The 14541-nt window shown below is 40.4% G+C and overlaps 1 protein-coding gene across 1 annotated transcript in view; it reads left to right on the top strand.

Annotated features, from left to right (window-relative positions):
* UNC5D (unc-5 netrin receptor D) overlaps positions 1 to 14541 on the top strand; it is a 769587-nt gene that overhangs the window by 583275 nt on the left and 171771 nt on the right. The window contains exon 5 of the mRNA XM_070765210.1: positions 13501 to 13681. Within this exon, the coding sequence (XP_070621311.1) occupies positions 13501 to 13681 (181 nt within the window). The remainder of the gene's footprint in view (positions 1 to 13500; positions 13682 to 14541) is intronic.

The raw sequence follows: 14541 nt of genomic DNA, 5'->3' as shown, positions 1-14541 counted from the left end.
GTATTGCTGCATGGACTTTTGCCTTCGTGGATATATCTGAAGATACAGCATTTTCCTGTTTGTAAGGACATTTTCTGTTACCTGTGTTTTTCTTGAATTTTATAAAACTGCCTTTGCCTTTTACCAGTGTGTCTGGCTTCTCTTTTTGGGTTGGTATTGGCTTCTGGAGTGACCCAGACAGAACATAACCGATTCTTGAACAGATCCAATTAGCTTCCTTAGCACTCCAAACGCACCACCACACCACTTAAAATTTCTTCACCATGCCAATGCCTGCTTTTTATTCCCTTTCCAGATGTTACCATTCTTCTTCAATCGCCTGCATTGCGTTGTCTCCCGTGGGCTGCCGCGGAGACTCCAACGCCGCTTCTCCATACTTTGTCTGCCCTCCATCATCACCCCCCTGCTTCCCAATCTGCTTCGCTGCCTAGACAGCAACCGCCCCTCCCCTTTTAAAAAACCAGTCTCGGGTGGTTAGCAGTTACAACGGCGCAGGCAGTAGCGCAAAATCCACAATGTTTTATGAGGGTCGCGTATAAGTTTGCTATCCGATAAATGGGGGGGGGGGCACCAAAAGAAGATGTGTGGTAAAGAAGATCTCTGTGGAAGTGTGGTTAAAATTAAATCAAAAGCTCAGCCTGGCACCATGGCAGGAGAAAGCAGGCTGCTTTCTCCTACCTCACTCTCAGCTGGCTGGCTCCTTCTGATCAGTAGCCCCTATTTGCTGAGTGCCTATGCCATCACCATTGCTGCCTGAGGCTGGAAAGATGGGTGGAAGTTCCCATTGGGTGCTGCCATCTTGCTTGGGACGATAACTGTGTGGGGCCAAACTTCCTCTTCGGCAGATCTTAGCGATCTTAGCCAAGAAGAAGTGAGCGAGCGAGCAATACGGCTTTGCACCACTTCAAAAGTTTCTGCAAGGTGGGTTCCTAATGGCTGCGCAGGCGCACACCCACACAGCTTAGAGGGAACATTGCTCCACTGCTTACTTCCATTAAGTACCATTAAGGATTATTCATTGAGTTTGTCAGCCAGTTACAAATCCATCTGATTGTGATGCTATCTATCCCACTTTTTTTCTAGCTTAACCAAGACGTCTACCTTGTTGAATGCCTTGTAAAGTTGAAATATATTACGTCCACAGTATTTCACTGGTCTAGTGGTTTAGTCACTGTGTTGAACAATGAAATAAGATTTGTTTTTAACAACCTCATGATGGTTTCTAGTTATTACTTTAATCATTTCTAGATGTTTGCAGATCTGTTTTTTATTGCCCCTTTTTGAAGATGGGAACCACATCAGCTCTTTTCCAGTCATCTGGTAGTTCCCCATTGTTCCAGGATTTTTGAAAAATGTGGTACAGTGGTTTTGAGATGATATCTGCCAGCTCCTTTAGAGGCCCTCAGCAGTCAGGATTCAGGCCCGGCTACAGCACGGAAACTGCTTTGGTCGCGCTGATGGATAATCTCTGGCGGGCCCAGGATAGGGGTTTATCCTCTATCCTGGTGCTTATTGACCTCTCAGTGGCTTTCAATACCATCGACCATGGCAGTGTTTTTCAACTAGTGTTGAAGAGACATGGCAGGTGTGCCGCGAAGAAGGAATCTCAGGTTCCGATCTCGCAACTTTTTGCTGTGGGCGCAAAGAGCAAAAAGTTAAAAGACCGGAAGCTGAGCTTCCTTCTTCGTGCCTTCCAAGTTTTCCGGCAGCTGCAGCGCCCCGCCCGGTTGGAGCTTCCCTGGCAGTGGTGACAGGTAAACTTTGGGGCCCTGCGGGAGGGTGCCGGCAGCAGGAGTAGTAGGGTGCCAACAGCAGCAGCACCGGGCAGTAACTGTGGGGCAGCGGCTGCGAGCAGTGGGCAACAGCATACACCACACTGGCAGCAGCAGCATCGGGCAGTAGCCATGGGGCGGTGGCAGGACAGTTGGCTGCGAGGGGGAGCTCCAGGGCAGAGGCACTGATGGCGGTGGCTGGACGTGTTGCTGGACGCCATACATGCTGGTGCTGCAGGGCTATCACTGGCCTAGGACGGAGATGCCAGCCCCGTGCCCATGCCCAGCGCAGCGCCAGTATGTATGGCATCCAGCATCATGTCCAGCCACCACCATTGGTGCTTCCTCCCTGGAGCTCCCGCTCACAGCCGACCACCCTGCTGCCACCCCGTGGTGTACGAGAAAGAAAGAGAGAGAAAAGGAGAGAGACACCCAGAGAGAGAGCAAGGGAGAGACAGAGAAAAGAGAGAGAGGGGGGAGAGAGAAAGTGAGAGAGAGAGAGAGAAAGAAAGAGAGAGAGAAAGAGAGAGAGAGAGAAAGAAAGCAAGAGAGAAAGAAAGCAAGAGAGAGAGAGAGAGAAAAGGAGAGTAAGGGAAAGAGAGAGAGAAATGAGAGCAAAAGGGGGAGAAAAAAGAGAAATGAGAAAATGATTGGGGCAGAGAATGAAAGAGAGAGAAACAAAAGAGAGAGAGAATTGACTCTTGATTTAAAGCACATGATAAAAAGCACCCAAAGAATAAGAGACAAAAACTCCAACCCTCAACTGTTTTTGGAAAGAATAAGAGAGAGAAAAAACCCAGCCCTCACCTGGTTTGGGAAATGGTTCAAGAGTGTGTATACACACACACACACAAGGGGGGAGACAGAGATGGAAAAAGAGAGGAGAGTGTCTTAGAGTATTATTTTCTGTCATTTTGGATGGTGGTGTGCCCCAGGATTTTGTAAATATAAAGAATGTGCTGCAGCTCAAAAAAGGTTGAAAATCACTGGATTGGAGGGGTTGGGAGTGGGAGGATTGTTTTGTGGTGGTTCTCCTCCTACCTCTCTGGTCGGTCGCAGTCGGTGTTAATGGGGGGCCAGAGGTTTCTCCCTTGTGGAGTTCCTCAGGGTTTGGTTCTCTCTCCCTTGCTGTTTGATATCTACATGAAACTGCTGGGTGAGATCATCCAAGGAAACGGGATGAGTTGTCATCAGTATGCTGATGACACCCAGTTGTACATCTGCACCCCATGTCCAGTTAGCGAAGCAGTGGAAGTGATGTGCCGGTGCCTGGAGGCTGTTAGGGTCTGGATGGGTGCCAACAGACTCAAACTTAACCCCAACCAGACGGAGTGACTGTGGGTTTTGCCTCTTAAGGACAATCCCATCTGTCCATCCATTACCCTGGGGGGAGGGATTATTGACCCTCCTCAAGCCACAGCTGACATTAGAACACCATCTTTTGGCTGTGGCAAGGGGGGCATTCGCCCAGGTTCATCTGGTGCACCAGTTGCGGCCCTATCTGGACAGTCACTCAGAGCTCACAGTTGCTCATGCCCTTATCACTTCGAGGTTCAACTACTGCAATGCTCTCTACATGGGACTACCTCTGAAGAGTGTTCAAAAACTTCAAATCGTGCAGAACGCAGCCGTTCGAGCGGTCATGGGTTTTCCCAGATACACCCATGTTTCTCAAACACTCCACGGACTGCATTGATTGCCGATTGGTTTCTGGACACAATTCAAAGTGTTGTTGATGACCTATAAAGCCCTACATGACATCGGACCAGATTACTTACGGGACTGCCTTCTGCCGCATGAATCTCAGTGACCGGTTAGGTCCCACAGAGTTAGCCTTCTCCAGGTCCTATCGGCCAGACAATGTCATCTGGCGGAGTCTAGGGGAAGAGCGTTCTCTGTAGTTGCCCTCTGCAATCAGCTCCCTCCAGAGATTCGCACTGCCCCCACCCTCCTTGCCTTTCATAAGAGTCTTAAGACTCTTGCCAGGCATGGGGCAATTAGATCAACATCCCACCCCACCCTGTTTAATAAATGAAATGTGTGGTTGTGAATGAATTGGCTGATTGATTTTACTGTATTGGGGTTTTAGTTTGTAATTTTTAATTGATTAGATTTGTTGCTGTATTATTTACATTGTATCCTGTGAGCCGCTCTGAGTCTTCAGAGAAGGGCGGCATACAAATATAATAAATAATAATAAATAATAATAACTCTGTGATGTAATCCATCAGGTTCCATTGATTTGTATCATCCAGATCAGATGTGTTCTTTTACCATTTTTTTCTGCTTATTTTAATTTTTATTTCTATTTTTATTAATTTTTTACAGTTACATTATTTATAGGTTGGACTCTTTTTGCACGAAGACAGGTGCAAAGAATGTATTAAGCAGCTCTGCTTTCTCTCTGCTACCTGTGATTTCCTTGTTGCCTTCTATCTAAGTGGATCAGCTGTTTCCTTGATTTTTTTTCATGCTATTTATACACTTGAAGAAACTTTTTCATTATCTTTGACTTTTGTTGCAAGTCTTTGTACATTCTGAGCTTTTGCTTCCCTGACGTAGTGTTTGCATATTCTGGCTATCTGCTGATATTCTGCCTTATTTTTCAAAGTATAACAGACACCAGAGTATAAAACACATCTTATTTTGGGGAGAGGAAAACCAGGGGGGAAATCTTCCTCTGCCTCCCAGCAAACAGTACAGATGATATACACTGTTTGTTGTGTATTTCTGTCCATGTTTGTCTAACCTATAGAAATAGCAAAGCATTGGAGAAATGTATATTATGACAATATATTAATGCTAGAAAGTCTTCTTAAATGTAGTCACATTAACTCTTCCCAATTATTTAAATAGATCTACTCCAAAGATGACTTAGTCAGAAACTTCAGATCGTTCAGAATGTAGCTGTGAGAGCAATCATGGGCTTCCTAGGTATGCTCATCTTACAGCAACACTCCGCAGTCTGCATTGGTTGCTGATCAGTTTCTGGTCACAATTCAAAGTGTTGGTTATCACCTATAAAGCTCTTCATGGCATCGGACCAGAATATCTCTGGGACTGCCTTCTGCCGCACGAATCCCAGCGACCAGTTAGGTCCCACAGAGTTGGCCTTCTCTGAGTCCCGTCAACTAAACAATGTTGTCTGGTGGGACCCAGGGGAAGAGCCTTCTCTGTGGCAGCCCCGACCCTCTGGAACCAGCTCCCCCCAGAGATTAGGATTGTCCCCACCCTCCTTGCCTTTCGTAGACTCCTTAAAACCCACCTCTGCCGTCAGGCATGGGGGAATTGAGACTTCTCCCCCAGGCCTATATAGTTTATGCATGGTATGTTCGTGTGTATGTTTGGTTTTTTAAATAAGGGGTTTTTAGATATTTTTAAATATTAGATTTGTTGTACATTGTTTTAATTATTGCTGTGAGCCGCCCCGAGTCTACGGAGAGAGGTGGCATACAAATCAAATCAAATAAATAAATAAACAAATAAGTCAGGGTTTAACTCAGCTGCCTTATCTTAATACTAAGCAGGACACTGTTACATTTCAGATTATACTTGTACAGATGCTGTTAAAATTGATGTGGCATTCTGGAAGCATACATTATTGTCTGTTATTTAAAAAAAGATACAAAAGCACTGTGTTTCTTCAGATCAAGCATTTATTATAAAAAGCTTCTTCATTTTGTTAAGTTGTCTAGAGCAATAATAAAGCAATCTTTAAAAAAGAAGTCTAATAATTTGAACCTTTTAAAGACATTTAGAGTTATTGACTTACCTCCTTGCAACCAGTTTCATCAGTCTGATTAGCCTCTACCTCCCAGCAATTTGCCGCCTTGCAGCTTTAGTTTCATTTTCAATTTTAGCACATGAACTGTCTGCAGCCTCAATCAGCTGAGGCTCGGGAAACTGATAAGTTGCTTGGCTTAACAAGCTCTGTTCTGTTTGCTGTAATGAGGTAAATTGCTGGGAGGCAGAAATGGCTGGGAGGCCAAAGAATGGAGGTGGATGGGTGGGGCTACATTCTGTGTATAAGACACACCCCAGTTTTCACCCATGCATCTTATACTCCAAAAACTACAGTATGTGTCCTTCTTTCTATTTTTGTACTTGTCCTTTCTGTCTTTCAATTTGTCAGAGAATTCTTTGTGCAGCCATGATGGTTTCTTCTTAGATTTCTTATTTTTCTTTTTCAACGGTGTTGTGCTGGACTGGGTTTTTATTATCATAAGTTTTGCATGCTTATTGAGTTGTTTTTCCCATTAGGATTTTTATCCAAGGAATCTTTCCCAAATTATCTCTGAATTTGTCAAAATCAGCCCTTTTAATGCTGTTCTGTTCGGGTTGTATGTGACCCGAAGCCAAGTTTGAGTCCCTGTAAAAATTTTTCCCTGCATATCTGAAACTTGAAATTTCATGACTTTTCATCATTTCAGGGGTTCTCTCTATGAGAATTTTTTTTTGGGGGGGGGGGTTCTTTCTTGGTGAAAAAAAAACCTCCCTAATGTTATGTTCCCGGGTCTATTGGACCCGGACTGCAAATTGATCATTTTAGGTACTTATATTTGGTCTTTTTGAAAGCTTTTTTCACCTGGAAACAGGTTTGAACATTTCTGCACACAATGGAATGAAAATTGAAGTGAAACAATTAATCCTTATTGGTTTATTTTGCACATAAATGTGCCCCCCCCGTTTTTGTGAAAGTTTTTTCAATTTATGGATAGTTTTGCTTGCAAAATGCATTCTAGTTTACTGGAGTTGGTGTGGGATTGGTAGCTTGAACATTTCTGAATATAAGAAAAATATAAAGGAACTGAAAAAAATGATTCTTACTGGTTTTTTAACATCAGAAATAAGGCCTCCCCCCCCCTCGGCTGCTTGCAACCATTTTCACTTTTTATTTTTTTATGCTCCAAATCCGAAATATTCTTTAAAATCTTAGGCATTCATTTACTCAATTTAACAATGCTGATCAGCGAAAAATATTTTTGGGGTTGTGGCTAATTGTTTTCTGGGCAAAAAAAAATCATCACTTCGAGTCTGTTTCTGTTCGTATATGACCGGACCAAAAATAATTTTTTTAGGTACTTGAATTTGATCTTTTTGAAAACTTTTTCAACTGGAAAACTATTTTGAACATTTATGAACATAATGATATGAAAATTGAACTCGAAAAAATAAGACTTATGTTTTTATTTTGATAAAAAATCCCCTCCCCCCATCCTTTCTGAATTTCGTGTCAATTTATATTTTTTAAGGCTACAAATCCCTAAGGAACTTCCCCCCAAAAGGTTTGATATACTAAATTGAACAATCCTGAACATAAGAAAAATATAAATGAACTGAAAAAAATGATTCTTATTGGTTTATTTTTGAATATAAGACCATATTGTTTTATACTCGAGTATAAGCCTACTCGAGTATAAGCCTATTTGAGTATAAGCATGGGGGCCCATTTATGAGCAAAATAAACCAATAAGGATCATTTTTTTCAGTTTAATTTTCATATCATTATGTTCAGAAAGGTTCAAGCTACCAATCCCACACCAAAATAGAATAGTAAAATAGAATGCATTTTGCAGGCAAAATTATCAATAAACCCAAGTTTTGATATACTAAATTGAACAATCCTAAACATAAGAAAAATAGAAATGAACTGAAAAAAATGATTCTTATTGGTTTATTTTTGAATATAAGACCATATCATTTTATACTCGAGTATAAGCCTACTTGAGTATAAGCCTATTTGAGTATAAGCATGGGGGCCCATTTATGAGCAAAATAAACCAATAAGGATCATTTTTTTCAGTTCAATTTTCATATCATTATGTTCAGAAAGGTTCAAGCTACCAATCCCACACCAACTTTAGTAAAATAGAATGGATTTTGCAAGCAAAACAATCCATAAATTGAAAAAACTTTCACAAAAACGGGGGGAGGCACATTTATGTGCAAAATAAACCAATAAGGATTAATTTTTTCAGTTCAATTTTCATTCCATTGTGTGCAGAAATGTTCAAACTTGTTTCCAGGTGAAAAAAGCTTTCAAAAAGACCAAATATAAGTACCTAAAATTATCAATTTGCAGTCCGGGTCAAATAGACCCGGGAACATAACATTAGGGAGTTTTTCGAACAGAACAGCAGGGTTAAAATCTAGGATTTGGCCATCCTATCAATGCCAACAATAAGAGGCATGCTGTGGACTTAATAATGAAAGAATTTTGTCTGGCAGGGTTCACGAGAAGAGCTCAAACCTTGGCCTTCTTCCAAGTTCCAATTTATTAACAGAGCCATGTTGGTTACGAACTATAGTCAACTCAATACTAACTTTTCCTACAGTTCTCCACCCAGGTTCATCCCCACACCCATAAGTTCATCACATGGACCACTCTGGTTCTCTCAACATTCACAATCTTCCCATGTACTTCCAGCTGGTGCTGCAAAACGGATTATCTTGAATCTCTGGAAACAATTTGTTGAGGCTACTATTATTCCCTCTCATTTCCACAGTACTATTCAACTTGTGGCAGACCAAAGTCTCCAACTCAAAATGATGGCTTCAGCCTGACAACCAGTTGACTTGAGGCGCCAATAGGAATGTATTATTTATTATTAGGTGGCTATAGGACAAAGAGAAGACCCCACCTCTTCTCATTCTTTATCTTTCCTTCTCCCCCTCCATCTTTTAATGATAAATTATTATTTATTATTTTATCATTATAGTAGTTGCTATAATGATACAGTAGCCTGCAAACATTATAATAATATTTTAATGTTTGTAAGCTATCCAGTCATTTCTAGATGAGAGGGGTGCCCCCCCCCAATTTAATAAATAAATAAATAAATTCCCAGATCTGTGAGATACTTTGTAAAGTAACCCAACATTATTACCATCCTGGAAGAAAGAATTGGCAAACCATTTCCCTACTATAAGAAAACGACATCAGTATTTCAGCTCAATTCATATGCAGTTGTGAAAAAATAAAATAAACTTTTTGAAACACTTCAAGGAAGAAAAAGAAATTAGTAAGTCTGGGCTGGGTGCATGTTCACAAAATTGATTAGACTGGTGTCTGTGGTAGTATGATTGTTTGCTATTGTTGTCCTCTGTTAATATTTTGATATATAAGAAATGTTGACATTCTGAATGTGGAAACCAGATCACCTTTTTACCAAGTTCATCAGTTATTATAACATTTCCAACTTCCTTCATATCTCAAATTCTGAGATGGAAAAGGATCTACAACTTACGTCATCACAGCATCATTATGTGACATATCTTGACTTTCTTCTGCTTTACTAAATTGGGCATGGGCATGGCCAGCGTGTGATGCATCTGGCTGACGGGCTGCGAGTTTGACAGCCCTGATCTACATGGAGCATCAGTGTGACCCATCAAAATATTTCAGATGTTCTGCAAAGAGTTGGCAGTCATAAGGTTGGAAGGGCATGTCATTGTGATTTCGATCAGAAGATCCAAAGCCAGAAGCCTTGATTGATGAGCTTTCTGAAATCATTGGGTGACCTTGAACATGTTGCTCATTTTTCATCAAAACCTTTATGATCCAGATTATTATGAAGATAAATGAGCATAATTTTAAAGGCTTTGTACATTAACCCATAAACTTTAGAGAATGAAAATATGAACGTCTCATCTGTCCTTTAAATTCCATTCATAGAAAATTACCATTTCTTTCTAGAACATCATCCCCATCTATTTATTTATTTATTTATTTATTTATTTATTTATTTATTTATTTATTTATTTATTTATTTATTTATTTATTTATTTTATTAGAGTTGAAAGGGATCTTGCAGGTCACCAAGTCCAAGCCCCTGCTCAAGCAGGAAATCCTACACCTCCCCACCCAGATGACAGTTCAATCTCCTCTTGAAAATGCCCAGAGTTGGGGCGTTCACAACCTCCGCTGGCAGGCCATTCCACTGGTTGATCGCTCTGACCATCAGGAAGTTCTTCCTTCCAGCTTTAGTTCAAGAGATGTTGGCTCTGTTAAACCAAGATCTTTTAGAAAAAGCTCTCACTGTTATTTTCCTTTGCTTTTAGAAAGTGTTTATGTGTGACCCTGGAGACCACATAGTTTGGTCATTCCTATGAATAATGAAGTTAGCTGTTTTGTTAAAAGGCACCCTACCCTAAGGAATTCACAAATTGTAAATCAGAATGGTCAAGTTTCTAGGTCTTTATTTTAAATTTTATATCCAAGCTGAAAGTGAGATCCTGTCATAAAAAAAGGCAAATTTTATTATATTGAGCCACAGTACCAATCTCTCCCTCATACCCTGTCTCTCTTTTGCACATACACAAATACCCACCCATATATTATTAATACACATATCTCCTTGATGTACTAGAGACAGACGATTTTTTCTGGAGAATTATTCCAAATTGTAGTTTATCGCAATTTCCAAACTGAGATACTACACTCCATATACAAGTCTGTCTGAAAAATATCAAAAAAATCCAGGAATATTCTCATGGGTATATGAATTTAAACTTTTTGTGCTCAAATAATTCTTAATTTACACTCTAGAACAGTGATGGTGAACCTATGGCATGGGTGCCCTAGCTCAGCTCCAACATGCATGTGTGTACCGGCCAGCTGATATTTGGCTCCACGGAAGCTCTGGGAGGGTGTTTTTGGCTTCCAGATAGCCCCCAGGGGCTATCCTCCCCTGGCGCTAGGGAAGCTTTTGGAGCCTGGGGAGGGCTGAAACACAAGCCTATTGGGCCCACCAGAAGTTGGGAAACAGACCGTTTCTGGCCTCCAGGGGATGGGGGAAGCTCTTTTTGCCCTCCCCAGGCATTGAATTATGAATGTGGGCACTCGCACATGAGCGATAAAGCACATGAATGCTCTTTCGGCACCCAAGGAAAAAAAGATTTGCCATCACATCTCTAGAACCTGCACAAGTAAAATGAAAACATTTGATAGATCTTTTTGCTATCAGTAAAATACTTCACAATGTCTTCTTATCTTAAAATACCCTTAGATTCCTTCCAGAGATATTGGAAATAAAAAGGAGGAAGTGGAATGTGAAAGAATAAAAAAATATAACATATATGGGAAGTAAGAAAATAAAATATTAATTGCACAATAATTGCAACAGACAATATTTTCACAGCCAAAAGCTGTCCCCCCTCCTCATTTTTCCAAGCAGTTAAACAATAAAATAAAAGATTGTACTAAAATAAGTAGATTATCTTCTCCCATTTAGGCATTGGAATTATTAAAAATTGGAGATCTGTTAAGCCTATTGTAGATTAAAACATATTTATAATTTGTCAAATCATTGCTTTGCCAGGAAACATTGATCCATAGAAACTTCAGGGGCCACTCACATTATGGACCATCTTTATTTTAACCTAAAATTGTTATTTATCTATTTGTCTGTCTGTCTGTCTGTCTGTCTGTCTGTCTGTCTGTCTGAATGATGACATACTTAACTTATTAGTCTAAATTCATTCATACTCAGCTATAATGTAAATAATCACATCACAAATCCTGTGTATTTGGATTTCTTGTCCACTTTTTCTCACTACTCTCATCTTTCCATCATATATTCAACAGAAACCTGATTTTAATTTTTCTGTCCCTAGCTAACCAACGTGATAAATGATGCTGGGGGGGGGGGGGAGTCTGCTGCCTGGCATGGATTCTAATTGGCCGTGATAGTGATCGGCCGCTGATTTGTTTATAAACTAGAAAATCTACAAATTGCCAGCCATCTGCCTAGCACAGTCTGCTAACGAATGCCTGTAGCCTGCAGATCTATACACTGATTGGCTCCATGTCTCTGGGCTGTCACCTGGGATGATCTGCCAGAGTTTGAGACCTGAAAATAAGCTGTGACTTACAGTAACTGTCATTGGCTAATTATTATAGATATGAAATACTAATTGCAAAGTTTAGGTGATACACTTTTTAATATTTTGATGGAAGATATATGGGTACTCTCTGAGCTTGGGTGTTTTCTTGCAGACATTTCATTACCCAAATGAATACCAATGACTATCATTGATGAGGTTAACTGATTTGCATAATGAGATATCTGCAAAACAGCAACTAAGCTCAGAGAGCACCAAGGATCCTCGTTTCAACCCTGAGCTACAAATATTCTCCTTTGTAGATGAAATAGTTTTTGCAATTAAGTTTTTGCAGGATCAAGTACTTTGGTGTGGTTTAACATTAGCAGATTTGGGGCAGCTCTCTGGAGTGGAACAATCTTTCACTGAGTTTGCTGGGGAGTTGTTAAGGTTCAGAGCTTGTGACTCCTTAAGAAAAATCTTTGGAACCTCAGAATTGCTTCATACCCGAGATGGCAAACCTATGGCATGCATGCCACAAGTGGCACATGAAGACATATCTGAGGGCATGCAAGATGTTTTTCCAGTGTGTTGACCAGCTGATTTTGGGTCTTCAGGAATGCTGGGGGGGCTGTTTTCACCTTCCCCAGGCTTCAGAAAAGCCTCCAGAACATGTGGATGGGGGAAAATGGACCCCATGGGACTACCAGAACAAACCTCTGGTAGGCCCGTTGAGCTGTATTTTGCCATCCACAGGCTTCAGGAAAGCCTCCTGAATGTTTCTAAACTTCTGGTAGGACTGTTGGGCCCTTTTTTACAATTCATAGGCTCTCGAGGCTTTCCTTGAAGCCTGGGGAGTGCAAAAAACTGCTCATTGGGCCTACCATATGTCCAGAGGCTTCAGTGAAGGGGGAACAACAGGGGTGGATTGCACATGCATGGGGGGAGGGCATTGCATTATGGGTGTGGGCACCCACATGTGCACTATCCCTTGTGTGTGCTCCCTTTTGACACCTGAGCCAAAAAAGGTTCCCTATCACTGCTTTATATATGGGGGAAATACTAGCAGGGATTCCCATTACAACGCTTTCCCAAGAGAGGAGGGAATGCTGCTTCTTTCCTTTGAAAAAGAAAATGAAAGACCAATAGACTCATAGAGTTGGAAGACAAAGAAATATTTGTTCATCACTCTTCCCAATTCTGAAGGTTCTGTGCTTCGATTTTGTTGCTTTCTTATGATATTTTTCAGTGATTTGCCTCAGTAAAATGGCTGCTTTTAGCTTTATCTCTGGAGATACTTCACATTATGTATGTATCACTTCTATTTCTAAAGAGTCTTGGTGTAAGGCCTCAGCCAGGAGGGAGAATGAGGTTGGATATTGTGACTTTATCTGATCTATCCAACTCCTTTCTTTTTTCCATTATCCTCCAGGTTTGTACCTCTTCTCTGGAGATCTCCTTATTTGCCATATTTTTCCAGTTCTGAAGACACAGAACAGAACAAACTCTGCATTCTTCTTTTACTAATTCTTCATCTCTCCTGCCCTTTTATCCACATCCTATTTTATTAGTGTCTGTAATATATAGACTTCTATATAGATATGCATAGTAATGCATAGTAAATTCAGCTTTCATGCCCTTACTGAATGCACTGAATAAAGAAATTTCCTTATTATTTTCATTTCCTGTTTTTCCTCATCTGAATTCATTGTCATCCTACTTTAGCAAGCAGCTATTAATTGGAGGTGGACCATTTGATGCTGTCCAAGTCTTTTTGATTCCCATGATGGACAATGTTAAGAGATTCCAGGGACAGTACCACATTTGTCTATTTTAATATAATTAATTTCAAATATCAATATTCAAAGTTTATGAATTGTATTTTCTTCACGCACTTTCTTTTAAGGTGGAATGGCTTAAGAATGAAGAACCCGTCAATGCTGAACAGGATGAAAATATTGATACCCGAGCAGATCATAATCTAATTATCCGTCAAGCCCGGCTGTCTGATTCAGGGAACTACACTTGTATGGCATCCAACATTGTTGCCAAAAGAAGAAGCCTCTCAGCCACAGTTGTGGTGTATGGTCAGTAGGCGTGAAATGCTGTAACTTCTTGGATTATGAGTATCACTATTGCTTGATCAATACTGTTAATTAATTCATCCATCCATTTATTTTAAGCATCACTGCTGACCGAGGATTTTCTTGGATTGAAGTCCACACATCTTAAAGTTGCCAAGGTTTAAAAATACTGGGTTAAAGCATCAGGCTAGAAGTCAGGTGGCTCTGAGTTTTGGTCCTACCCTAGATATGAAGCCAGGTGGATGGCCTTTCTTTCAGCCCTGAAACGGAGATAATGGCAAATAATTTTTGAAAACCATACTAACAAAATTGCAACAACTTGTACAGGCAGTCTCCAAGAATTAGATACAATTAGACTGAAGGAAAAAAGTTTAATAGAACACTGAAATAAACCTTCTACTCCTAATAGTGATAGAGACAGATCATGTCAATGTTCCCTTTCCTGACTTCTAACTGCTCATGAACTATGCGTGCATCGAAGCAAAATATAATTTTATAATTGTTTTTAATACCAATAACTTTTAATAACTTATTAAAATAACTTAGCGGTTCTCTGTTTAATTAGAGATTAAGATCTTTGCTTTCAAAACAGAGTTGAGAACATAAATATTGTGACTACATAAATTCTATGTATCCTTCAGTGAAAACGAGTGGAAAAGAGACAAAAGGTCAACTGCTCATTAGTGAATAAACGTGTGTCTTAATTGAAATGAAAATGACTTTTGTCTAGTTTTAAGGTACCAACCTAAAAAACAAGAGACCACGACTTCTTATCCTCTCTTAGACCTGAAAGCCACTTGGAAGATTGAGGTTGTCACTCTCTCTCACCCTAACTTACCTAATAGGGTGTTCATGAGGGGAAA

The sequence above is a fragment of the Erythrolamprus reginae genome, chromosome 12 (genome assembly GCF_031021105.1).
Source record: "Erythrolamprus reginae isolate rEryReg1 chromosome 12, rEryReg1.hap1, whole genome shotgun sequence".
In the NCBI taxonomy this organism is placed as follows: Eukaryota; Metazoa; Chordata; class Lepidosauria; order Squamata; family Dipsadidae; genus Erythrolamprus; species Erythrolamprus reginae.
The sequence above is the reverse complement of the archived record's forward strand: the minus strand, read 5'-3'. Positions and strand labels throughout refer to the sequence as shown.